Source organism: Scomber scombrus, chromosome 16 (genome assembly GCF_963691925.1).
Source record: "Scomber scombrus chromosome 16, fScoSco1.1, whole genome shotgun sequence".
NCBI lineage: Eukaryota > Metazoa > Chordata > Actinopteri > Scombriformes > Scombridae > Scomber > Scomber scombrus.
The window spans coordinates 23,726,752-23,754,578 of NC_084985.1; the positions used below are offsets into that span (position 1 = coordinate 23,726,752).

Here is a 27,827-nt window from a genome sequence, read left to right on the forward strand (position 1 = left end):
TACTACTGTAACTGCTATTATTACCTATATTTCTACTGTTGCTACTTCTACTGCTACTACTACTACTATTACCACTACTACTACTGCTGCTGCTACCGATACTACTACTACTGTAACTGCTACTACTACTACTGCTGCTGCTACCGATACTACTACCACTACTACTACTACTGTAACTGCTACTACTACTGCTGCTGCTACTGATACTACTACCACTACTACAACTACTGTAACTGCTACTACTACTACTGCTGCTGGTGATGCTACTACTACTACTGTAACTCCTATTATTACCACTACTACTACTGCTGCTGCTAAAGTTGCTGCTGCTTGTACTACTACTACTACTACTACTACTACCACCACTGTTGATGCTATTACTAGCTATCCCTACCACTGCTGCTGATGCCACCACTAAAGTCAATACTAAAATTACTACTAATGACACCACTACTGCTATTGTACTACTGCACCTACAAATCTTATACAACTCTCCTACTAATACTAACAAAAGTTTTACTGCTACTATTTCTGCTACTACCAAAATCCCTACAACTACTGTTGCTGCTGCCTCTTGTACTCGCTACCACAAGTGCTACTACTAATACCTCTACAACTACTACCAGTATGGCCACTATCACCACAATACAATTTCCACCACTAATACAGTTACAGTCTATCTTACAAATGCTACAACTACCATTGCTGTTACCTCTAGTACTACTACTAATACTCCTACTTGTATTTCTACTACAATGCCTACAACTGATGCAACCACTTCTTGTACTGCAGCTCCTGGGATTTTTGAAATACATATGTGTATATGCTTTTATTTCACATCCATCTACATTATATTATTTTACTCTTCCCTTACATTTACATCACATGATGAATCTCTTTCAATTTTGATACATTTTATGCAAATAAGATTATTATTATTCAGGACAATGATGACAAGAAGAAGGAATGCAGCACAGGAGGAGAGTGAGGAAGACAAAGAAGGTGAAAGAGGAGAGGATGTTGACATGAGGTTGATACATCTGTATGTATATGCATTAATAATACAAAGGAGAGGGAAAAACCAAGCATGAAGTATGTTAGTAGGGTGTGGGTTGTTTTTTTTAAGCCCGCAGAACAGCTTCAGTGCTCTTTGGCACAGATTCAGCAAGTCTGTGGAACTCTATTGAAGCGATGAACACCATTGTTCCAAAAAACACTTAATTTGGTGTTTTGATGATGGCGGCGGGGAGAGCTGTCTAACACAGCAGTCCAAAATCTCCCACAGGTGTTCAATTTGTTTTGAAATCTGAGGGATTGTGAAAGCCGTAGCATATGACTCACATCATTGTACACTCATTAAACCATTCAGTGACCCCTCATACCCTGTATGAAAGCATCTGTATTTCTTAGGGGGGCTTTTACTCGGTTATTCTTTTTAATTTCTCACCTGAGTGTATAAAATACTGTACTCGAGGTAAGTGCGACAATTGAGAGTGCTATGATGTTACCGGGAAAATAAAGAGCAGGTCGTCAGATTTGAGGTGAACAAATGATGGACGTGTAATGGTGGCGTTTATTGTTAGGTTTCTCTAGGGTTATTTGGGGTCTGGTCTGATTTATTCCGCTGAAAACATACAGATCCAGCAGCGAGAGAGCAGGGAGAGAGCGTGTTGACACATATCTTAATAGACATCTTTGTACCTTATTTTTACAGTCCCGTAAGATGACACTAAATTTAATTAGTTTCCACAAACAGCTCATCGTTGACACAGTCCAAATGGTTTCCTTATCTTAGCAGGAGATTCCTCTTTCACCAAAGCTAGTCTCACTTTGTTCACTTTTACTGTCCAAAATAATGATTTGGAAAATGTGCTGATACAAGTGCAGAGGAGCAAATCCACTTCCATTATTTATAAGGAAATATTCTTCTAAAGCATTAACAGTCAGGAGTTGGTACAGCGATACATCTCAGACTGTCAGCCAAACATTATGTTTGAGCACAGCCTTCCAATCATCGAGAGAACTCATCAAATCAAAGCTCCGCCGCCCGGGCACCTGCAAATAATTCTTAGCTTTGGAATCAAACTACTCGCAATGTCAGATGAAATGGGTCTGCCGCATGAGGAGCGTCTAGATGGTGGAAGGCAAATCACAAAAAGGATTTGGACCTGACAGAAAGATATTTTCCTCTGATTATCTTAACCTCTTGGTTTTTTTATTGTCTGTGAGGTATAACCACTTTAGTATTGTTTTGTCTTTGCTTCTCTTTTCTTTTTAACAGAGAAGTTACATTGAGTTTTATGGAATGCTACCTCTAGTTTTACTGAAATACAGACAGACGGCAGGCACAATGCAGTATCGACTATTTCACAGAGTGGGCATCACACTGGGGTTGAGAGATATGGTTGAAGGATAAAGGTTGTGATATTCAGGTTTTTTTTTTTTACTGTCAATAAATCCCATGTCAAGAGCAAAACCAACATTTTAGTCTGTTTCTTGTTTGTTGCTCTCAGCTCCGAGCCAATTTGTTCCTAGTGAAGCTGTAAATCTAGAAAAATATTGCCTAAAACAGGTAGGCGCTGTCGGTTTTTGGCAAACTTTACCCTCACAGGAGGAAAGAGTGTATTTGTTGGTGGCTATTTCAGCTGTGGCTAAAGAGATATTTGGTATTTTAGTGAGTATTCATTGCAGCATTGTGTGTGGGGGAGACTACAGTGTGTGTTCTTGGTAATAAAGTGCAACAAATTGGCTCATTGATGTGTTTTTTATTATAAGACAATCCTTAGAATTATAAGTAGGATTAATTCATTGCTGGGTTTTTTTTTTCGTTGTTGTTTTTTTGGGTGGAATTTGTTGACAATGAGAAAAATATAAAATACAACCAAATTTACCCTTTAAGACAAGATAACATCAGATAAAATATTGATCCCTAGGGGAGTGGATTTCGCAATAGCAGTATGAGTATTTACCTTGTTTTTATATATATATTGTATGATGGTGTAATATAAACTAAATCATATTTAAAATAATCCAATTGAGCTCAAATGCAATGATGTAAGCTCTACTGCTATGCTTGATATCATTCCAAACTCTTCTAACGTGTAAACAAACCCTTCAAGAACCCCTTTTGACAGCTTTTAATAAGACGTGGCCTGGAATAGCTTCTTTACAGGGCAAAATCTTGTAAAATTCTAACAAAATATGTTATTACCATCAGTAAAAGTTGATAAATTACCACATATTAAATTGTTTGCTTTGCCCTGTCTCACACAATTTTTCAGGATATAATGCAGGCTGTGTTGTCAGCATTATTGTTTGGTGTTTATTTTAGTACATGGATTGTAATTTGTGCTTTGTAAGTGATAAATTAATTTCTTGCAATCAGAACAAGTAATAATCACTTCTTCTGACAGTGTCTTTTCCTCTTTGTCTTTTGTAGCCAAATAGATGTCGTCACAGTCTACATTAAAGTTGAAGCAGAGGAATTGTTTCATCTTTAACAGGTTTGTGTCTCTTCCTCTCAGGTTATGTGCGAGAAAAACAAGAGGCCAAATGAGGATGACTCCTGCAAATTTAGCAACAGAAGTCTGAATGTCCTCTGAAGTGTTGTTACTACTGCAAAGAGTCGGATGGTGCATAAAAAAGCGTCCTGCTTTCCGCAGAGGAGACAGAGTAAATGTAACCACTTCACAGAACATGAATATTACAATGGCTCTCGTCGCTGTAGCCTAGAAACAACAGCGGATCCACCTTCACTGGTCTGTGCGGCCGTCCCCCCTTTTTAAGTGTTGCCTGGCAAACTGGAGGACAGGCCTGGTGCATTAGTTTCCCCACAGCCAGAAGTCCTTCATATTGAATAATAGTATCTGACTTCCATAATGGAGAAAAGTGCATCTCCGTGACCTCTGTGGAAAGGGGAGTTAATTTTAAATGTCGTGCCTTCCGCATAATCTAAAAGTAGACTGATTGAAAGGTTGAATTTGAGCTTGTTTGATTTAATTCAATTAACTCCAACTCAATTCACCAAAGCTTCATTCAGTGTTCTAGTGATTAAAATGCAAAAAGAAATAGAGAGAGGGTGTGTGTGTGTGTGTGTGTGTTTGGGGGGGGGGGGGGGGGGGGGGGGGTGGAGCGTCAACATAGAGAAACTCAGTTTACCACCAACTCCACGATAGCCTGAAATAAATAAAATATGACGCAAATGCATCATCGCAAGTGGCGTCAAATTGATGTAATTTATGCTTCCTTTTAAGTGGTGAAAAATGCATTCATGATTACACAACTGATTTGTGCATTTAAATTGCTCTCATTCACATTTTAATGTACATTTCTGCTTGTAGTGGACTCTTGCTTTCTCTTTCCTTTATCTCTTTATTACGCACCAATTATTTGTTCCAAATTCCCAATCGATCCTAAAAATCTAATTTTAATCTAATCCAGTGAATTTAAAATGGGAAAAGTAAAGTGGATACAACAGAAGTGACGTCAGACCTCAGTTGTTGATCTAAACTCTGAGCTCCTGCCTGCGGCTGGGCTCAGAGGAGCTGTCCCTTCAGCACCACAACACTGCAGCTCATCCTCGCTGCTTTCTCCTTACAACCGATCAGTCCCACTCACACACACACACTCACACACACAGCATCGTTATATTCCGGCAGAGCTCCGCATGTGTCTTTCAACACTCTTCACGCGCACACACACACACACACACACACACACACACACACACACACACACACACACACACACACACAAACACTGAGAGAGAGGTAAATATCGGGAGTACACACTCGGTATACTACTGTCATACTTTGCGTTGCATCTCGGTGACGCACCAAAGTCCAAGTTGAATCATAACGCAACTGTAGCTGCACCAAAAGGAACATCATCATATGCGTGCTTGAGCCCTGTGAGTGCACTCGAGCGCGCCAAAGCCACGTCACATATCAGTTTTAGTAGATGATGTGTGATTGTGATGAAAGTCCAAATATTCTAATGTTGCGTGACTTCGATGACATAAAGGTTCATCCACGCAGTGTAACTCCCTTTGGGGCCACAGAGTAAGCACTGCAACATGTTGCTTAAAACTTTATATGAAGAGCTGTGGTAGTGTATACATGTTACTCAGCTGCTCGGTTTGTTTGAGGCTTCTCTGAATATAAGATGAGCTGAGATGTGCTCCCGCGTAATTGTTGCCTACAGAGCGTTTTATTGCCATGCAAATGTAATTGTCCTCATAATAAACCACGTCCTGTTGCGCTGCAGTGATGTAAGGATTATAGAGGATTGTTATAGTACACAGGTTTGGGGCGACTAAGACTTACCTATGGTGGTTATAACCGTGATGGCAAAGTAAAATGACCCTGCGAATTTCCACTGCACCCCGGCTCTGTGGGGCTCAGCCTCCATGATGATGGTCTCCAGTTTGCGGTAATCATCCTCACTGATGTTATATTTCCCCTGGAGACGCTTCTCCTCGGCTTCCAGCTGCTCTTTTTCCCGCATCTCAAAGTCAGACTCCAGGGCGTCAAAAACGGCGGCCCCGACGAGCAGGTATGTAAACGTGCAAATGATCAGGGACAAGGTCCGCACGTTTTGCCGCTTCATGGCCAACAGGAACCGGCGACCGAGGGGCTCATGTCCCCTCGGATTCCCCGGGAAGGCGCAGCAAGCGTGAGGAAAGCCGTGTGGACAGCGCCTGGAGGCAGAGGCGCAGAAAGGTGCGCTCCGATGACGGTGGCCGAGGTGGACGCCGGTGTCAGGGCAGCGGTGGAATTCCCCCGCCTTACGGTGATCCCGGTGACAGACCCCCAGATCCTGCTCCTGGTTCGCGGAGAGACACAAAAGACTGCTCGATCGCCTGGACCAGGAGCCCTGCAGCCGAGAGACCCTGCGCAAGACCTGCCCAAACCAAGTCCTCCCGGTGCGCAGTGCCATCAACAAGCAGCTTCCAAGATCGTCTGCTGGTTTCTATTCTCCTCAAGTGAAATAAACTGGTCTCAATAAAAGCTCACAACCAAATAAATAATCGCTGAGAGATCCTTTTTTTGTCTGCCGCGATGCTCCACTCTTACTTTGAGAGGAATTTAAAGGTCCAATAACTGGGCATCTTTCCGCATGTCTCTAAGTTTCATCTTAACACCAACCTGTTCGTTGTAGCCTCATCAGCATTCAGGCTATTTTTAGCAGCCATTCCCACATATAGAGAAAAAGGAGAGAAAGAAAAAAAAGTCAAATGTCTGTCCCTGAAATCCTTAAATCTTCTTCACAAACAGCGGACATCCTCATCAGAAATTTGCTGAGTCGTCGATAAGACGGGAGGGTCACAGAGTATTGCAGAGGAGCATCAAGTTGGGGGAAATGTTATTCACACAAAATGCGCAGATCTCCACATCAAAACATGTTTCCTTTCCTCATCATCAGCTCCTTTATTCCTGGATCAACTCACCACTTGTTACTGAAGGAAAACAATATTCCAATCACGCATCGACAACAGGTTCCATATCAGAGAAGAGAAGAGCCCCCCACCCCCCCCCTCCTCCAAAAAAAAAATAATAAAAAAATATATCTTGTGAGGCTGTGTAGAAGCTGAAGATGAAGGAAAAAAAGCAGACTTTAGTGCTGGATGGAACTTAAATGTATAAAAGGCTACAGCGCGTTGCGTGCCTGCATTGGCACTCACGCTCCGTTGCGCACATCCATGCGCACTCCAAACAGCCTTGCCCTTACTGTCTGCTGATCAGTTTGAGCTGCGTTAGAGAGGGAAAAAATGAAAATGAAAAAGAAAAAGATACATGTTTTCCTTGGTGGTGCGGGGGCTCTAAGTTAACCATGCGTGTCACGAACTGCTCGTATTTTGAAGGCTCCACACTTTATGTCTCCACACACTCCAGACTCTAATCGGTGGGCGTTGCTCCTCCTGTCTCTGGTTTTTTTCTCTCTTTTTTTTTTCCAAGTGTCACGACTCATCCGAGTTCTGATAGCGCGAGTGTCTGCCCACTCTTGGAAGGATTCTTTTCGAGGGAGGGGAAAAAATCTGCTGGGGGCACAACTGACTGCATCCCCACCACCACCAACCCGATCCCTCCCAACGGTGACCACTCCTACTCATTAGATGGACATAACAGGTTCACTTGGACACGTTAGTGGTGCTTTTTTATTTGTACATTCCGGCAGCAGCACCACATGTGCGCTCCTGTTCGGGCTCCTGCAGCTGACACAGCGCTGTCCAAGGTGCTGGAGGCTGAGCGGCTGAGAGGCTGGTAGCGCACTGCTGTCATTTTATACACTCACTACCAGGGATCATAGCAACACATCTAATGCAGCAGGGAGGAATAGAGATGAATTGATTTTATAGATAATCCGCCTTGCAGCTGCCACCTGTATATAGCAGAGAACTGCCCTCAAGGCCCCCAAAAACCTTAAAGGACCCTAAAGGCTGCACACGTTCAACACTCTGGCAGCTACCTTGAGGTAATTTTATTCATTGCACACTTTATTTGTTAACACACTATACATGTAAATAGAGGCCTCAGGATGACATTTGCATGATTACCTGATCTTGAGGCTTCATCTCGTAGGGGAGGGGGGGGGGACTCCTGAGTGAAAATCTAATTTCAAGCCTTTTTATTTTTTCAGTTTGCATTGTTCACATATAGAAATGATGCTGTTTATTTAGTAGATATTTTGTAAGTCTAATATAGTCAATGAATGTATTTATTCTTGTTATGTTATGTTATTTTTTTTTATTTCTAAAGCCATAACTGCTCTAAATGCTCCAAAAACCTGATCCTGTAATAACTGCAACAACAATTGTATGTGTAATATTAAGGGGAATGGTGCAATATTGGTAGCAGTGTGTGGAATGTCTTGTGTGTGTGTGTGTGTGTGTGTGTGTGTGTGTGTGTGTGTGTGTGTGTGTGTGTGTGTGTGTGTGTGTGTGTGTGTGTGTGTGTGTGTGTGTTTTCACCTTGCACTTATGACAATATAAGGATTGCTTTCAATTTAGTTGTACATGTACAATGACAATAAATAATATTCTATTCTATTCTGTTGTTGATTTTTGATTTTTTTTTATGTGTTATTTCTTATTTGGGTACATTTAAGTTGGCAGTGGAGGATAAATGTTAAAATATACATATATATATAAAGGCTGGAATCAACATCAAATCTACTGTAATGTGTATGAAGAATGAGTGTCCTTCCACTGTTTTCACCATCCCATTGTTGTTATTTCAGTTATTAATAGTAAATGATTGGGTGATATTGTGTTCATATAGTTCAAGAGTGGATTGGTTCATTGATCCAAGACTTGGCCATTCCTGTGATCCACATCTAGACTCATCCAACACGCTGAACCTCAGAGTGGAGGTGCTAATGTTAAAATACAATACAGCGTCTTATATGAGGTCCTGTTTAATGTGCTTAAGTAATGTCTGTGGTTTTATTTTTAGACTGTGTGCTTTTAGATATTTTTAGATACTGCAGTGAACTTTTACTGGCACTTTTTCACCCAGACTATTTTATTATTATTGTTTATAACATATATATACACACATATTTGTTTTATTAATAAAACTTTTGGGTATTTATTATATTATATATTAAGTTTTTTCCATATTGGGATAGTCAGACATGTGTTTCTATATGATGTTATGTGTGGATGTAGCTGCTGTAAGCCAAGCAATTTCTTGTAAAGGATCAATTAAATATCCACCACTACAAAAACAGAAAAAAATTACAGATTTAATAACAAGTTCATTAAACTCTAATAAGTGGTTTGCCTTTACTTTAAAAGATTTGTTTCAGCTTGATGAATGATGTGATGTTGATTCAAGATGAAATATTTAGAGTGAATAATGAGCTCATATTTAAAATAAGAACAAAGTCATGTTAAAAAATACATTAGGTCTTAATTTAGTTACTTACCTCTGAAAATGGCTACTTACCAAGTTATACATACATGATTAACAGAGAGTAGGAGGGATGGAGGGTGGTGTAGGGTCAACAGGGGCCCACAGTAAAATTCTGCCCCGGGCAGCCTGAAGAAGGTTAATCCAGCCCTGCTGAAAAAAACAAAAACAAAACCAGATCTCATCATTCATTGAGGATGAAAAGTGCACGTCTGCCCAACATGATGAGACACTCTCACAACCCATCTGAAAGCTTAAAGTGCTCTTGAGCAAGGCAGTTAATCCCTCACAGCTACAGCACGCCTGTTATGTAACTGACACACAAATGTGACAGCTTGATTTACCTGCTGGCATCAACAGAGGACAGCATTATGATAAGATTGTTTCTGCTAACCCGAACAGGCATCAGGCTGTTGGAGCATGTGCACATCAAACTATTATCATGACTCATTATATATTTTTTAAATTAACCTATTAAATATATTTTACTCATGTGTTTTTCCCCCCTTGCTCTTTCTCGCCCTCCTTATGCCTGAATGATTTAATGTGTAGACCACCTCAAGCTGCAAAAGCATGCTGATGAAGATCATGCAATATGATTGAAAGCTTCAGAACAGCTAATAGAAAATGATCTTGTGGTGAGATTTTTTTCTCCAAGACCAAGAATGAACTCTGAAGTTCAGTTTTTAAGCCATGAAAGGTTATCAGGTGGGGAAAAAAACCCAAAAACTTTGAGCATCTTGAGTTCAATGACAGCTCTCTCTACCTGCTGATGAAGATCATGGGATATGATTAAAAGCTCCAAAACAGCTACTAAAAAGGACTTTGTGCAGAGATTTTTTTCCAAGATCAAGAATGAACTCTGAAGTTCAGCTTTTAAGCCACAAAAGGTTCTTGGGGATGAAAAAAAAGAAGCTTGGAGCCTCTTCAGATCAATGACATCTTTCCATCTGCTGATGAAGATCATATGATATGATCGAAAGCTCTAGAACAGATACTGATTCCTCATTTGTGAGGCTTAGTTTTTTCACTCTACAGAATCTTTGAAGAGAAGAAAACAAATTAAAGCATTTTATACAGTAAGACCAGTGATCAGCCATTGAAAAGGAAAAAAGGGCAGGAAGGGAAGAAGGGAGGGCGTGTGCATTCAGACAGAAACCAGGGCCATCTTAGGTGTCAGGTGTCAATGTTAAGTGCAAAGGGACAAAACACGACTGGGGTTCCACAGTCAGACAAAAAGCAATAGGTGAAATCATCAGGGTGCTGTTTCCAGATGATCAGGTCACTTGATGATCACGTCTCTGCCCAAATGTGTATTTCTTCTTCACATCAAATTAAACATATTAAATGTATAACAAGAGCGTTAGGAGCTCCAAACTTGTTTTTGGTCTCATCTTATATTAATGAGTAACATGCTTGTGACAGGGGAACATGTGCAAGTACACCTCCAGAAAAGTTCCTATTATCTTATGTAAGGTGTGTGAAACTGGGAATAATATCCACCTATAGTAAAATCCCATACCATGCATACAGTATTTAATGCCAGCAACTAGTTCCTGCGGTTTAATGCAAATGTTCTGCTACTTTTCTTTTAGAGAATAAATCCATAATATAAAATCACATCCTGGACTGTTCACCTTCCTGCACCCTAATTAGAACTGCATGGAGCCTGAGCCAAAATCTCATTTAGAGTACAGGTATGTAGCTATTTCAAATGCATGATCCATTCTGTTCATTTTACTTCCAAATGCAAAGGATACATTTGTACATATATCACAGTGTGATTGTAGGTCTTCTTAAAGGGAACAAAGAAAAAGGTTATTTTACATGTTATTTAACTGAGGTTTGGTTTCCCCCTAAAATACTCCTGAATTATTTGGTTACTTTTTAATGTTCAAAATGAAGATGGAGGGGAAATCTTTCTTCAAAGTGAACTGAGCAATTAGAACAGCAAATGTAAAAGCTTTTATGAACTTTCTGAATCACTAATGTGTTTACAAGTTGCTATTTTTTTTAATATGCATTGATGTAATTTCCTATTCTGTGGGCTTTTAAAGGTTTGCCACAAAGACTTGAGACATTTTGTTTTTCCTTCCCTGTCCGGATAATTTTAAGTTTGAAATGAAACACCTTCTCCATGAAAACACACTAATGTGCACGCAGCATAAACACCATGCAAACAGGAACGAGCAGTGAGAAGTCGAGTGCGCACGGTAGCCAAGACATCAATCACAGCGTTTCATAAATGCAGCAATTTAAAGAGTCTAAACAGCCCCACTAATCAACAGCGTCTGGATCTGTAGTCGCTCTATATTTAGCTCCCCTTTCTCACATCTCCAAGTCCTCCCCCCTCATTCAACCCACCTACAGAACTCCTAATGCATTTCTGGAGAAGCTCAGAGAGAGAGAAAAGTTTAATAATGGCAACTTCTTAGATTAGTCTCCATGGTAATGACACAGAACGTACAGAACCGCCGTTCTGCTCATCACACAGGCCAGCACAGGCGAAGAAAGAGAGAGAGAGATCCTTTCTGAAAGCTGCATGACGGCAGGGTTTCTCTTCATGTGATCTAAACTGACAGCGCAGACATCAGACATGAACAATTAGCAGTGATGAATGTGAGAAGTTAGACATGACAGGACTGACAGATGAATACTTCTCTGTTATTCTTATTGTGAATTTACCCCCAACTGAAAGAGTTTGGAGATGCATCATTGTGTTTTTGAGCACACATCAATACCAGCCACACAAGAAGGTGTTTATGACATATTGCTTCACAGCAAACAATGTAAATCAATACATACAGAATACACTCATCATAGCTTTAATTATTACAACAATTATCAAATGATCTCCTACGTCGTTAAACCATTTTTCTTCATTTTGCTGTGCTTTTTAAGGATGCTGACACCCTGTTTCAGTCCCAATTAATCAACTGACTAAAAACATGTAGCCACCTCAAATCTATCAAACAGTGAAACCAGTTGGTGGACAGTTTCTTGCTGGAACCAGACAAAAAAACAATGGTCTATCTGCTCTGCACAAGTTAAAGACTATTAGATATTACCTACATGTCATTGATATCTCAGTATATATATATGAACATCTTTCAAATGGAGATTATATCAATTAGAGGCAGACTATGCTGATTGGGTTAGTGTTAGGGTTAGGGTTGGGTTTTAGAAAGTAGATTTTTTATACATTGACCTCTCGGCCAAATGAAGGGCATGGGCACACAGCCTTTTTATTGTTTAAACCCTTTGATTTCCAATACATTGTCAAACAGTGTATATCTTTGAGAGATGGTTAGGGTTAGGCTCAAAAAATCGATCAGGAACAGGGCCAGAGAGAGGGTAAGGGTTAGTCTCCAGAAGCCGATTAAGAGCCAAACTAGGGGGAAGGTTAGGGTTAGGGTTAGGGTCAGAGAGTAGGGCAGGGCTAGTCTCCAAAAATCAATCAGGAGCAGAGGTAGAGAGAGAGTTAGGGTTAGGCTCCAGATGCTGGTCAAGAACAAGACCAACAAAACAGTTAGGATTAGGTTGCACAGGCCGGTCAATAACAAGATCAGAGAGAATGTTAAGGTTAGTGCATAGAGAAGGATCCGGATATGGGTTCGGAGAAGAGGAGGGTCCGGGGGCTAGGGGTTACGGTTATGGTGAGTTGAACATAAATGGCCAGAGCAGGTCGTGTTCTCGGTAATTATTGTCAATTTGGGGATTTGAATGACTTGGGAAAGAGTTTATACTCTACAAATAAATCAGTCTCTACACACACATAAAAAGGTACTTAGCACTTCTCTACAAAACAGCCTTGAGATCATCATAAGAGAAGTAAACAGAGCAGAAAATACAGCTGCATCGTGAAACAGAAACCATCTGATGCACTCATGTCTGTTAAATAACATCTTAACCCTGATTTACCAGCTTTTTCCAGTACTTTCAACACACATCTCAAGGTGTTCCATGGCGAACTGAGTGTGTTCGGTTGTCATGGTAATTATTTATCATAACGTGACCCAATTAAATTCATTAGAAGAATCCACTGGCTCCTTTTCAGTGTTTTTAATCCTTTTTAACAATCACATGTCATCAAGTGATTGACGTTCTGTACTTGGGTCATTAATGAAAGCCATGAGATGTTATTGAAAGCTGCAGAAAAACCTAGTAAGTTGATCGTTAATCACTTTTTAAAAAACTTGTTTCCAAAATTGAACTTTTGCCCTCAAGATTTCTGTGGTTTCATCAAATTCAAACTAAAAATATTAATAGGTGGACACAGACCTTAAATCCTGCCTTGGGCCCTCACTGTGGTTATTTGGCTCTTACCTACATTGGAGGTTAAACTTAACTAATGAGAATATTCTGCCGCTGGCAGCTCGGATAGAATTCTTGTATCTAAATTTCAAATACACAAACTGAGAAACTGAAATCCAACTGAAATTATATCGTGAAAGTCCAAATACCCTTTTCCACAGCTTACAAGTGAATTTTGCTGTCTTCATTAGTGAATGGAGCTTGTTCGGTTGTCATGGAGATAGCTCAATTATCAACACATGACATAGGTATGAAACTCTGGTCAGAAGATAATAGCTAAGGGTGAATTTTAACTTAAAAAACACACATTATTTACATTTTTGTTGGACTTATTGTGACAGTGGTTGATATTATGACATGGAAGGTTACTGACCGAGGTGAAAAGGGCTTTCTTCATTTCATGGGGACTTTAACTGAAAGCAAGTTCTTACATAAGCTGCAGTTTCACAGCCACACTTTAGAGTTCAGGTTAGGTTTATTTCACATTTACCAGCTCATGTGCTGCAGCAGATAGCGCATTAATTAAGTCAGAAAGTCACAGTGGATCAGTAAACATGCAGCGGATGAGGATTCGTGCGTTTCTCTGGCAGGATTTCTCTCTCTCTGCAGTGCTTGAGGCGCGAGAGTGAAGGAGCGGTGCAGGTGTCAAATCGCTCGTCTTTCTTCGGCACACATACTAATCCCCCCCCCCCCTCAACCCCTTCAACCCTCTAACCCTCCAACCCACAACCCTTTCACTGCTCCAATCCTGAGATCATTTACATATCAGGTTTGCAGATTTATTGTATGACAAACCTGAGTACAAACCTGGTCAAGAAGAAAACCCAAGAAGAATTAAGCCAATTAATTCAAAAAAACAGAATGTCTAACTAATTGAAGTATAATGAAAGGTCCGTATTTAAGAACGAAAAGTCAGCACACCCTTCATTAGTGAGACTAATGAGACAAAGTTTTGTTGCTCTACCTTCCTGCTTTAAAATGCTCCCTATTGGATTCAGGTCAGATTTTCTCTCTGGGATCTTTGTCACGTTGAAAAATTCCTCTCTTGCCAACATTCTTGAGACTGGGAGTCATCTTTTCATTCAGTATTCGGGTATAAACTTGCATTCATAGTGCCATCTATGAACGTCATCTCCTCTACACCTTTAGCACGCATACAACCCCACATCAACACAGTCCCACCTCCATGTTGTCCGCACTATGCAGTCACTGTGGTAGTTCTTTCTAGGTCCATGCCAAACATGCTGGACCCCATCTGATCCAAATTGATTTATTTTGGTTTCTTCTGACCAAAGAATGTGCAGCCAATATTCATCAGGCTTCCTTTCATGTTCTTTGGCAAAGTTTAATCTTGTAGATTTGTGCCGATATGTGAGCAATGATTTACTTCTTGGACGTCATCTTGAGAGGTTCATGGAATGACTTTCACACTGTCTGGGCAGTCACTGAAACACCAATGTCCACTGATAATCCTTCAGCTGAGTCAGAAGCACTTGTCCGTCTGTTTTTCATGCAATGCTGCATAAATAGTGAATAGTGCCACTGTCATTTTTTGAGAACGGCCACTGAATCACCTGTTATTGGTAGTCTGGGTCCGCCTGTACTTCCTAACCACTGCTGCAGCTGTGTTCTGGCATCTGTTCAGTAGCCTACTGATGATCTTTTACCCTCTCCCATCTTCATGAAGTCTCACAATCTGGTTTCTTACGTGTTCAGTCAATCAGTCAATCAATCTTTATTTATACAGCACCAAATCAAGACAAAAATCATCTCAAGGCACTTTTCACATAAAGTAGGTCTAGACCAGTGGTCTCCAACCCTGCTCCTGGAGAGCTACTGCCCTGCATGTTTTAGGTATCTCCTCACTCTAACACACCTGATTCTAATAATCAACTCGTTATCAAGCCCTTTGACGAGCCTCAGCTGCTTGATAACGAGTTAGAGTGAGGAGATACCTAAAACATGCAGGGCAGTAGCTCTCCAGGAGCAGGGTTGGAGACCACTGGTCTAGACCGTACTCTTTAAATGAATTCAAAGAGACCCAACATTCCCACATGAGCAAGCAATTGGCGTCAGTGGCAAGGAAACACTCGTCTTTAACAGGAAGAAACCTCAGGCAGAGCCAGGCTTACCATGTGGAGCCATGTTGCATGACACACAACCCAGGCCAAAGCTGAGAAAGTACAGGTGCTCATAGGTCCTTTTATAACTTGTTCAGGCATTACTCTTTACCGTAAGTCAGGGGAAATCTTTTGTTTCAGTGGTCACAGGTGTCCTCTTTTGTTGAATTGAGGTTGTACTTTGAGGCCTGTATTTTTAATCTAGTCTATGACTAGTCTAGTCCTTTTTAACCTGTTTGTTTTTAAATACAAATATGATCAAATGCCCCAGACTCCTATTGTAAGATGATACAATATTGAATCATTAAACATTTTAGTGTTATTGCACAGGGGTGTACTCAGATTTGAATGGACGTGACTTACCACTAAATACTGAAAGAGAGGAGAGAGGGATTTAATTGAACTCTGGCTTCTCAGAGATTCATTTGCATGAGTGTTTTCATGCAGAGTGACACACACTGTACTGTTTTCAGCTGAGCTCCGGGGGATTTCTTCAGCAAACAACTCATTTTCATCAATGTTCTAACCACCTAATATCAGGCAGAACAGAAGTGCATCAGTACAGATTGATGGATGATTGTTAGGCTGATTATGATCAGAATTACAGGTATGATCCAAGCTAATGAAAGTTGGTGGCTAATAACGCGGGGGTTGATTTTGTGATAAGAAACCTCATTTAAATTCAAAGACAAGAGGCTTAAAGTCTCTCGTGGATTGTCCTCCGGTGTGTGGAGGTCAATTTACTGTTTAGGGTGGAGGTGGTAGAATGAAGAACCATCAAATCAAAGACGCACAAGAGCTTCTTTCTGGTAGAAGTGGAAAATACTCAATTACAAACCTTGCATTCCAAATGTGACTTACAAGGGGACACAGAGCAGTGGTCTCCAACCCTGCTCCTGGAGAGCTACTGCCCTGCATCTTTTAGGTATCTCCACTCTAACACACCTGATTCTAATTATGAACTTGTTATCAAGCCCGTTGACAAGCTTCAGCTGCTTGATAACGACTTCATTATTAGAATCAGGTGTGTTAGAGTGGAGATACCTAAAAGATACAGGGAAGTAGCTCTCCAGGAGCAGGGTTGGAGACCACCAGAACGTTTTTTCTGAAGTGGGAACGTGATACAACCTCGATCTGACCCGACTATAAGCCGTATTCTGTAAGTATAAGCTAAATAGCTCCCATAGCCAGCTTTTCATGCTGGTATGAAGATGAGTGAAATCAGCAGTACCTAGTAGCTACCTGGAAAATGTGGGACATGAGAAACACATCATGTTTACCAAGTTATCCACTGATTTGGACCACAGCATATTAACTATAGGTTCAAAATCAGTCTTACACTTGGAGAGAAGAATTATAACAGAAAGGCTGCATGATAAACTGATGGAGCTCATGATGCTTCCAAGATGTGTGAATTTACCCATTAATTTATTAAAGGTCTGGATACCAGACCCCCAAATGGTGCCAGCTTATTCCAATGAAAGCTGCTCAGGCAGCACATATGCCAATAAAGTTGTCTCTTTCTGGTTTTCAGATGTCTTTCCAAAGGCATAGACTTTACATTGGGATGATGCCACACTTTAAAAAAAGCATCTCTAGACTCTGGGAAAGTTTTAAAAATATTACATCTTCATCAATGATAAAATTTAAAAAAAAAAATCATATTACAAAAAGTAATCACTGCCCATTTGTGGGCCCAGTGTTTTACAGACATCTCTTTTATAATGGTGGTCTGTGGGGAAAATGCTTTTGTTTTAAGTAAGTTCTGCCGTCAGTCACTATAGATTGGAAGTGCGTATATGTTGGTCTGTGCTGTCCGTCATTGAATCTCCTGATTTTACGGAAGCCCAATAATTTGCTGGATTACTGGAGAACCTTTTTTACTGAAATTAATATTTAAAAAAAAAATGTTCTCATGTATCCAAAAGTAAAAGCAGCCACAGAAGAAGCCTGCAGGTGCCAAATCAGGTGAAGATGCAAGTGAGGGAAATAAAAAAAAAGGAAGATCTTATTAACAATACTTCATAATCTTATCTCATAGTGAATGTAATATTGTGGGAAAGTTCCACAACTACAGTAACTAGGAACAGCTGCTGGATAAAAGTGGTAGTAGAGGAAAGTTACTGTTAGTTACTGTACTGACTTTGTCTCAGGTGTTGATTGGTGGACACAACTTGCATCGGGAGGAAACCGCAAACAGCACATCCAGCGTTTCCCATGATGATCATCCAGGTCTGTCTGATATGATTAAACCAAAGGCAACCAAAATGAAAAATATTGATTGTTGGTGAATTCAGCTTTGTCTGGGCAGGAGAAGGGTTACTTACTCCTAGATACTCTTGTTTTTTTGCTCTCAAGTTTGAATTCCTACTTTCCTCTGCGGAGCGAGGTGTCTGTGCCAGAACCCCAAATTTAATTACAGTGAATAATGCGAATATGTGATTTAGTAAGTGAGGATAGGACACTCTTAATTGCCGCCCCGCTTTGTAATTCAAGCTCATAAATGAAGTTACCTTTACAGAAAAAGGCAGCTACAAGGGTCAGAAAACAATATGCGGAAGATACAATTTGCATGCGCGTAAGTGAGACTGTACTGCACTCTGAGTCCAGGGTTCACACGCTAACATCAGCACAGAAACACTTGAGACAATCCAGTTTTATTGTTGCACGCAGGAGTCTGCCCACATATGGTTGCTGTTCATTTGAATAAGTCAGTACACACACACACACACAGTCTATTCCTAATCAAATAAATAAATAGCTAGATGATAAACAAATTAATAACCATGGAGGGCATGACTTTGGTATTGTTTGTGTTGTTAGCTACTAACTGATGAACGCTGAGGATTCAATGCTGTATTATTCGCAAATGTAAACTAACACATTTAGTGGTTATCTCTTAGCTTCAAATGTGACCTTGATGAGGAATCATCAGCACATTCAGGAAAAAAGATAATTGTGATTTTTGTTTTTTTAATGCTTAACCCAGATTACAGGTGCCTATTTCAGATTGTGATATTTTTAAAGAGAGGCAGTCACAATAAAAGAAACCTATAAAAACTGTATTTTTATGCCACATTGTGACACGTCATAATTTTCACATAAATACAGGCTAATTCCTGATGCAAGCGCTATGATCCCTGCCAGTAATAGATGTAAGCTCTCCATTCACACAAAGCTTCGACATAATGGCTGGTCAGAAGGACTGCCTCGTGTTAGAGTGTATTGTCTCTCACTGATAAACCCTCTCAAAGCCACATGAAACTCTTGGGCTACTTCAGTTGAATTCTCTCAGCCGCCCCATTCCCCCAAGACGTTTGAGCCCGTCGACAAGATTAATCTGCCTTGAGCATCTTCTTATCACCCGGTTCACATTTGGTTCACCAGTGAAGGGATGGAGGAAGGGCCTGCAGCGAGAGTTTACAATGCGCATCCTATATTAGCTACCGCTGGGACTAGTGGTAACCTAAAAGGTTGGAGAAGAGGGATTTTTACAGGAAGATGAGGGATTTTCGGTTCCCAGATAGACTCAGAAAATTACTAAGGCTTTACAGTATGTTGGTAGTGCTGTGGGTGTTCTGGTTAACTCCCAGTACTGCAAAAAGAACTGAAAAACTCAATGTGCAATATACAACAGTGATGAGGGACCTCAATTTTCTGACATAATTGTATGCTTGAAAACTGTCAAAGGTCATCCATCACACAATATGCAAAGAAGGGTCCAAATGTGAATATTTCCAGCTGTGAGAATAAACTGTGAGGCATCACTGGACAAGAGAATGGCATTCAGCTGAAATTCCATCGAAACTAAACTTTAAAAATGATTATTAGTCAGCTATGTTCTCCTTGATAATTGCAGTTTATGGATTTTGAAGTGTGTGAATGCCAGAGCTAAATACTGTGGTGATAAAGGTCGTTTCAGCAGACAGAAAATAAAGATTATCACAGAGTTAAAATAGCTGGAGTAGACACATGCAAAAAGCTGGAATAATGTCAAGATGAACAAATGTTGATTTGTTTAAACATTTATTTACAACATTTATATATCACACATAAAGATAGGCTAAGACAGTCAAATTCATCTGGTGGCACAGAGGCAAAGAAAATGTCCATACAGCAGTAGAAATAAGTTAAGTTGCGTGTGTACGTGTCTGGCTATACACGTCTCAAATCTCCAGCGTTCATCCTCAGTAAGGGCTTTGAGGTCTTTGAGGTCATGATATATTATTTAAGAAAAAAATGATAAGCAAATGGCACCGTAATTCAAAAACCAAATGTTTAAAGATTTTTTTTTTTAAAGAAAAAGGATGACAGTGGTGTTAGTGCTCAGTTACACTAGCGAGTAGCACATGTCGCAAAATAGCCGGTAGTGAACATTTGGTGACTATTTGTGGGGTCATGCAGTGGTTATTCAGACAGTTGCAGCTAGCTGGTAACATGCTACTGCTAGCCAGCCAAAATAGCTCATCAAGCTATCTGGCTTGCTACCAGTTAGCTAATTACCAGTTAGCATGCTAGCTCAGTTGCTAACCGGGCAAGAGGTTATCACAGTTAATTCAAAGGAGCATATTAGTTCTATCCACTCTTCAGTGGGGTAGTTTATACTCCGCATGGTGTTTTTGCTCAAAGGACCGTTTGCTATCGCACAGTATCAAAGTTAACTGAAATTAAACTCTAAGCAAACAAGCTAATCAAGTAATCACAGCGTTTCAATGATGATTTCTGATTTCACTCCAAAATGTTGTTATCATAAATGTTTGGGAATTCTTAAACTGGTTGACTGTAACAAAGCACTAAAGAGTTTTAAAGATAAAATGTTCAATCTTAACAAAAGCTGTACTCTGCTGTACACATGCTGTAACCTTAACAAAATGATATTTACATGTGATTTCATTTATCGGGCTATTCTATTTACAGACATCAAGAACAAAACCTTCCATCTTTCATCACACCTACAGTGTTGAGGCCTCCAGGCTCCTGGGCTTCAGGCCCCAGCCTGTAGAGGAGTGTCCTGTGACCTGATGTGGACGCTGGGCAGAGTGAACCAGGCTAAGGGAAGCTCTCGGCCAGCGCTGTCATCCTGGAACTTGATATTAAGGTAGAAATCTCCATTGTATAGGAGGAGCAGGGCACCCACACAGACGGAGCTTTCCTTGGGTTTAACCTGATGGCAAAGAAACACAGCAGTAGGAATTGTTAGCAGTCACCTCTGATCAGACTCATAATGAAGCTGGCACACAGTCAGCCAGTGTGAAGCCAGCTGTGGAGGAACTCTGAAGTGGACTGTGCTTTTGATGAAAAGTATTATTATTATTATAATTTCCTCCAGCAGTTCAGAACAATTCCCAAAATGAAGTTGTTTTTATTCTTTGGGAGTGTGTAAACTTTTGTTCTGGCATCAACCATGTCTTTTATATTACCTCCCTCCAACTTGTTCAGCATCCAGCAGTTAAGATTTGGCACAAAAGGACAGATTTACTTTACTTCAGTTCCCTCCACCCATCAAGTATAGATTTAGATTATGATTTTAAAGGGCCATGCTTGTATTTTTGCAGGTTGTAGACTGACAGTGACTTGAAACTTCTCTGAAAACATGTCTTCATATATTTATTATTTCTCCGCAACATGAAATGAATTAAGCAACAATTGACATCTTAGATAGTATTTATGAAAAGCAACCCACCAACTGTCGTAAGATTGTGATACAAATGATGCTAAATGCTGATTGGTGCATGAAAGTACATGATATCACTTTTAATAAAATGAGCTCCCCCACTTCAAACTTCAAATCACTTCAATAGAATATCCTGTGTTCAAGTAGGATCCTATCACTTATTGTAGAAGCTGATTGAGAAAGCAGGTCTTTGTATGTAATCAAAGAATTATAATTACATTAACCAGCTTCTCTAATGTAGCATTTAAGATAAGATTATTTATTATTACAATATTATAGATTATTATAAGATTTATTAGTCCCACGTTGGGGAAATTGACATAATTGCAGCAGCGAAGAGGATAGTAAAAATAGAAGAGCACCAATAAAAAAGAATGAAGGACAATAAATAATTATGTACAAAAAGCAATAAAAACAATAGTAGTAAAACATATTGTATGATAATAGTAAGATTATGTACATGAGTAATATTGGTGTTGAGTTTGACATTGTTATTGCACATATTTAATTTGAAAAATGTATATGTATCACAGAGTTGAACAGAAGGTAGTAGTATACCTGAAATACTAATATTGCATTTAAAGTGCAGCCTTCTTTCCTTTTTTTTTAATCTTTTTAAATTAAATATCTTCTGGGTGACTATCAGAAGGACAGAACAAGCAATTTGAGGAACTTGTTATTCTGTAAACGTAGATGACATAGTATAATTATTATAAAAAGTTAAAAATGATTTTCGAGATCATTGAAGTTGTTAGCTGCAGTCGTAGATGCTGAATTTGTGCAAAGATCAAGTTTCTGCAAATCATTTGGAAACCTGGAAATGACTGAAAACCAAAGTTTGCAAGAAAAGAAAGAAAAACATGTTAAAGAATAAAAAACTATTGTATGGCATCAGTAATGTTAGTATACATTACATTAACCTCTTCACATCTAATACATTTTACAACTGCCAGGAAAAACCAAAATTGCTCTGTTCTTCTGAATTGACTCTCCTTTCCCCTGTGACATCATGAAGCAGTCTGGTTACATAATACGATGTGACTGTGTTAAATGTATCTTTGTGCCGCCTGCTGGGGATTACATCAGCGTAGGGCCGAAGCCACCACTGACCGTGTCGATGTAGAAGGTGTTGGAGCCGATGAAGGTGACGGCGTCCTCCAGGTCGTAGTTCTGGACCCCGTTCTGGAAGTCCTGGTAGGGCACAACAGTCAGGGCCAGGGGACCCACTGCGTTCTTGCTCCGATTGGTCAGTTTCACCTCCAGCGTCACGGCGTCGCCCACTTTACAGTCGGCAATGACATCGCAGTCACATGGCTCCCCATTCACCAACACATCTAGAAAGAGAAGAAAAGAAAGTAGGGGATTAGCACGACTGGAGGGGGGGAAAGCTTCTTTTGTCTAAACATTTTCTACAATAATGAAACTCGGAGGAATTTGACAGGAACAAGAATTAAGACCTTTCAAACAAACACTCAAATGCAGCAACGGCTGCGCGCTCATTCCCAGGGTTCTCTTCATTTGTATTCATCAAAACCCGACTCCCGACCATAAATGGCCTATCATACTGTTTCTGGTGGAGGATCAATAGGCTTTGTTTGTCCCAAAATATTTTTTATTGACATCAGGGGAGAGTGCCGGAGCCGTGGGTATTAAACTGATTTCTCCTCCTGTTAATCTCATGCATGACTAATTTCTGTCGGGAAGGACCGAATGAGATAGGTGGAACAATCCCAAATACGTTCCCCTCTTCTCTTCTCTTTTCACATGGCTGTACCTCCCCTCTCTCCTGCTCTCCTGTCACAAGCAACCAAGAAACACAGAGTGAGCTCAATTCAATTCAGCTAATGTGTGGCCAGTCACTCCTGATGTGGCCCCTATTCGGTTAAGGTGCAGGGGGGAAGACACGATGATTTGTTTTGAACAACGAGCCCGCTGAACTGAGCTCTCCCGTACGCTCCTGGCGGGGCTGAGGAAAAACATGGGGAATTTGGGGGGGTGCCCGAAGAGATCACCCGAGTAATGACTCCTCTGAGAATAATACACACACACACACACACACACACATGAAAACACAGGCATGCACAAACCGAATGTCATACGCTTTCTAGTGTTCCGCCCGCGGCTGTGATAAATACTGTGAGTCAGAGCGGCTGAGCCTGTGTGACAGCCTGATGAAAGAGGCGAGCTGGAGTTTGGTGCCGCCGGTGCGCCGATCTGTTGCATACAGCGAGGGGTGGGGTGCGTGTGTGTGTGTGTGTGTGTGTGTGTGTATATGTGTGTCGAAGAGGGTAGGTGGGGGGTATTTAGATAGACAGACAATCCAGCAGGAGGTGGGGGAAGCAAGCGTGGGCGTGCGGGTGGTCGAGGCCTCGCTGTCATCGTCATAGTGAGAGAGCCCCCAGGGAGGCTGGAGCTACAGGAGGGTGACATTCAGCTTCATGTCTGTATTAAAAACACACTTCAGTCAACACAGACATCCAGCAGCACTCACTGAAGGGTTTAAAAGAGGGTTTTTTGGGGGGGGGGATTTTTAAGAAGATTTTTGTTAACGACAAGGAAAAGAAGCAAAATATATAAAGAAAAACTCAAGAAGCCAAAAGAGAAGGAGACAGACATCAATCAGAGACTTGAGTGAATATTAGTCTTGTTTTCTAGCCATTTAATATTGGTCTGTTATCCAACATAGAATGAAGGCATTTCCCATCATTTGATAAAATTGCCCTGGAAATGATCCAAAATGTCCCAAAAACATATGTTATGAAGGGAAAACAAGGCTGGTGAGATTGGTATGGCACTTATTCAATTCACCCAAGACCCTGTCAACTCTTTCTGTGAAGAAAATAAGTGATAAGTGACGTACAGGTGGAACACTTCCAAAGCTTCGATGGTGTTAGAACCCAGAGGTCATATGAATGTCCTGTTGTTGTTGTTTCAGTGTGCTCTAGTATGCTATGTATGTAGATTTTTTCCTTTCTCCCTATAGGATGATCCTGTTGTGGTATCTAGTGGAGCGGTTGTGAGTGAGCTGGAGGAATGTATTGATTAAGAGTGTGATTGGTTTCAGCATCCATCCGTGCAACTTAAATACCAGCTTCATCCAGCTCCTCCCAGCTTTTCTTCTTCTCGTTTCCAACCCACTGACCGGACATGTGAAATTGTGACAACTTGGCATGTATTGTTCTGTGTGTATTGAGAGTCAGCCCAGGTTTTGTAAGGGGAGGGTAGCATTGATTTGTTGATCCTGGTTTTCTCCTTGTTTTGTCTACATTAGGAAGGTTAGTGACTTTTTTTTTGTTATTTCTTTTGAGTAGGGAAATGCAGGAGGGTTTAGTTTTTGTTGTTTGTGTGTGTTATGTTGCTGTACTCCCACCCTGAAGTCATAATGCTTAAATAAAATGAACATCCTTGTTGCTGGTGGTACTTGGGAGATGGGAAGAGGGGACTCAGTATTTTCATGTTGTTCCAGGGTTTCCTCTAGGCCAGGGTGTAACAATGGGCATGAAACTCAAAAGATTAGATTACCTTGTGTTCAGAAATATCTGTTCTTAGACGTCAAAGCTTCAAGCCTCTCTTGGGAAGCATTTTCATTAAGAATCATCCAATCACTGATCTTAAAATTCTGGTATGTGTGTCTCTAGTTTATGCTTTGCAAAACATTCAGCTGTTTATATCAGTTCACTCTCAGATTCTGGCGGTTTTTGGGGTGTTTTTTTTTGGATTAATTAAGAAACTGGTGCAGTGTTTTCTTCCCAATTACAACTCTGAAGCGTTTTGAAGTGGCTCGTGGGTATTACAGTATTTAGAGCCATATGTCAAAGCAAACTGTCAGAAAAAGACTTTTCCAATTTTAATGGATGGCTATAAAATAAACCCATACTGTGTCTACGTTACCATGTCTACCTCATGCAATGAGGTGCTTATTCTGCCATTTTTGTTGTAGTTTAAATGTCATTTCAGGTACCTCTCACTGCTGTTAAGTGCAACAGTTTGCCAGTGATGGTGCAATTACACACACACACCCACACACACAAATACATACCGTACACGCACACACACACACATAAAATAACCCTTTCATAGCCATTAGCATTCAGCCTATAGTGACACCTAAGCAAGTAGTTATATTTAGTTTGTTCATAGTCTTGTTGCTAGGAGATGTGCAAATTATAGGTAGCCTACATTGGCTCTAAAACTGGAAATAAATTCTTTCACATTAAAAGCGAACAAAAGAGGAGGGTTAGTCTGTAATGAGCTGATGAACTCCCACACACACACACACACACACACACACACACACACACACACACACACACACACACACACACACACACACACACACACACACACACACACACACACACACACACACACACACACACACACACACACACACACACACACACACACACACACACACACACACACACACACACACACACACTTTTCTACAGAGTTGCTCTACTCTGCTTTCCTGGATTGTGTATCAGCAGCATGTCAAGCGGCTCATTTAGGTAACATATATGCAGATAAACAAGTGGCGCCTGCTCTGATGAGGGAAAACTGAACAGAAAGACATCCATTTATTTGTAATTATGAAAAAAGGAAAATCTGCATTTTTATCATAATTGTCACTGGCAGAGTAGCGCTGATGAGATGGGATGCACTGGCTATTATCCAGTTTTTTTTATAAATGAAAGAACGGAGAGGTTGAGTTTCCCTCTGGAGCCTCAGCAAACATCTTTGTATCTCTGTAGAGAGGACTGAAAAAGGTCAAAACAAAACACTTTTTAAAAGCATCTGATGTGTGTTTCCTGGCGTGCAGAGCTGAGTGCTGTAGTACCACTTTACACATGCTGCAGTTTATCTCCACAGTCCTGTGTGTTCAGTAGGTATGTCCAGGAGAGTAGTATCTGTGGAGGCTGAGTAAGCATAGGTCACATCCCTCCGGCTTATGGAGGGAAATAGATTTCAAGAAAGGAAGATGTCAAGTCATGTTTTTTTTTAATCCTAGAGGTCTGTATTTGTGGTCTATAAGCATTCTAATTGTACCAAGCATAATCTACCATCTATTGTTTCTACCTCAGAATGTTGTTGAGATCTTCCCCTTAACTGTACATTACTGCACGTTCATGAATGCGCACATGTTTGTGCTTATTAGGGCTGGGTATCGGTACTCAATACCTTTAAGGTATCGATTGAAATAAAATTGATACCAAGTAGTATTGAAACGTCTCCCATCAAACGATACCTGCAATCGATCCTTTTTGCACCCAGAGCTAGAAAATATGACTATTTATATGGACTTGCTTACAGCCAATCAACACAAGCGTTCATTGATTTAGAGCAACATGTGATCGGTCCACTGCCACAGCAGCTACAACCCATCTGTGGTGAAGTTGTAGTTGAAGTTAGTGAATTTGATGATGGGTATCGAATGACATACCCAACTGGTATCAGTATCACTTTAAGGGGTACATGGATTGGTATTGGTATTATAATTTTTTAAACAATTTTTTTAGGCAATACAACATTTAAATTGGGAGTTTTCAGCAATTCTATTCACTAGCTGTCTGTCATTTACTGGTGACAATGGTTGTGCTATCTGCTAGCGTCCACTTAAGAGTGTTTGTGTTGTAAAAGTCTTGTCACTCTGCCCAGTCTGCACTTTTTCAAACATCTTAAAACATACACTGATGACAGGAGCTACCACACAGGGTGCCAACCTGCTCATCAGAGGGGAGACTAACCATTCACACACATTCATTCACCATTGGCGCAGCCATCAGGCACAGCAATTGGGGGTTAAGTATCTTGCCCAAAGGACACATCGACATGTTGACTGGAGGAGCCGGGAATCAAACAGCTGATCTTCCAAATGGTGGACGACCGCTCTACCTCCTGATCCACAGCCGCCCCAGCGCAAACATGCACTGTAGGGGAATAGGGGAGGACATGTTAACAGAGGTTGATTATGTACTCCACTGGACTGCTTTGCAAGGATAATCCTCTTCCTCTGAAGACCAGGCATACGAACAATATCTGATTACTGTAATGCCAACTAATAATGTGCGGGGAGTTTTGATTTGTATTCATTAAATATACATTTCCACTTGAACTGTACAATCCCTAAAGGCTGCAAACTAAACTAAACTTTTTTTTCTTCCTTTTGTTAAGACATTTAACTGTATGTTTGGTTTCATATGCGATTTTGAAAATTGCAATTTGCGCTCTGCTTACAACTATAAAGGGACTTTGACAAAGAGTTTTTTTCCAGCCTGATGATGATATTCACTGCAGGGAGGAGGAAAAAACGAGGAGAGCTGGGGAGGTGAATAGAAAATGAAGAGATAAGTGAGCTGTAGTGGAGCAGTTTGGCCTGTTAGAGGAATTGTACTAATAAAACAGACCACAAAACACAGGGCGAGTAAATGTCAGCAAGGAGGAGGATGAGGATTTGGAGGGTGAAACATCACTGCGACAAAATACTGCTCCAACAAGTGCTACACAAGCAACAGGTACAGTACATCACAGGGTGTGTGTGTGTGTATATATTAAAGAGAGTGTGGTAGCATTAACAAGAGCTCTGTTAAGAACTGACTTGGGAGACTAAACCATATCTCATTTTGAACACACTGATTTGTTGTGTTGTGGCAGCTTCATTAATACATTGAGAGGAATTGATCTGTTTATTAATTGCCTGCCTGTGCTAACGTGCAGGTACAGTATGAACATGTTACATAACACGTGTAGCTGGCTTCTGCTTTCATGTTAGCACACACACACACACACACACACACACACACACAC

At 40.5% G+C, this 27,827-nt stretch overlaps 2 protein-coding genes across 3 annotated transcripts in view; both read right to left on the reverse strand.

The window, feature by feature from the left end:
- The window catches only part of kcnk9 (potassium channel, subfamily K, member 9), a 42,957-nt gene extending 37,020 nt beyond the window's left edge, over window positions 1-5,937 (reverse strand). The window contains exon 1 of the mRNA XM_062436231.1: window positions 5,325-5,937. Coding sequence (XP_062292215.1) covers window positions 5,325-5,937 — 613 coding nt within the window. The remainder of the gene's footprint in view (window positions 1-5,324) is intronic.
- Window positions 5,938-19,355: 13,418 nt separating this feature from the next.
- trappc9 (trafficking protein particle complex subunit 9) overlaps window positions 19,356-27,827 on the reverse strand; it is a 211,115-nt gene continuing 202,643 nt past the window's right edge. For both annotated transcript variants that reach the window (XM_062436022.1, XM_062436021.1), the window contains 2 exons: window positions 22,131-22,354; window positions 19,356-20,510 (listed from right to left, as the gene is read on the reverse strand). In XM_062436022.1, coding sequence (XP_062292006.1) covers window positions 20,331-20,510; window positions 22,131-22,354 — 404 coding nt within the window. In that variant the 3' untranslated portion in view covers window positions 19,356-20,330. The remainder of the gene's footprint in view (window positions 20,511-22,130; window positions 22,355-27,827) is intronic.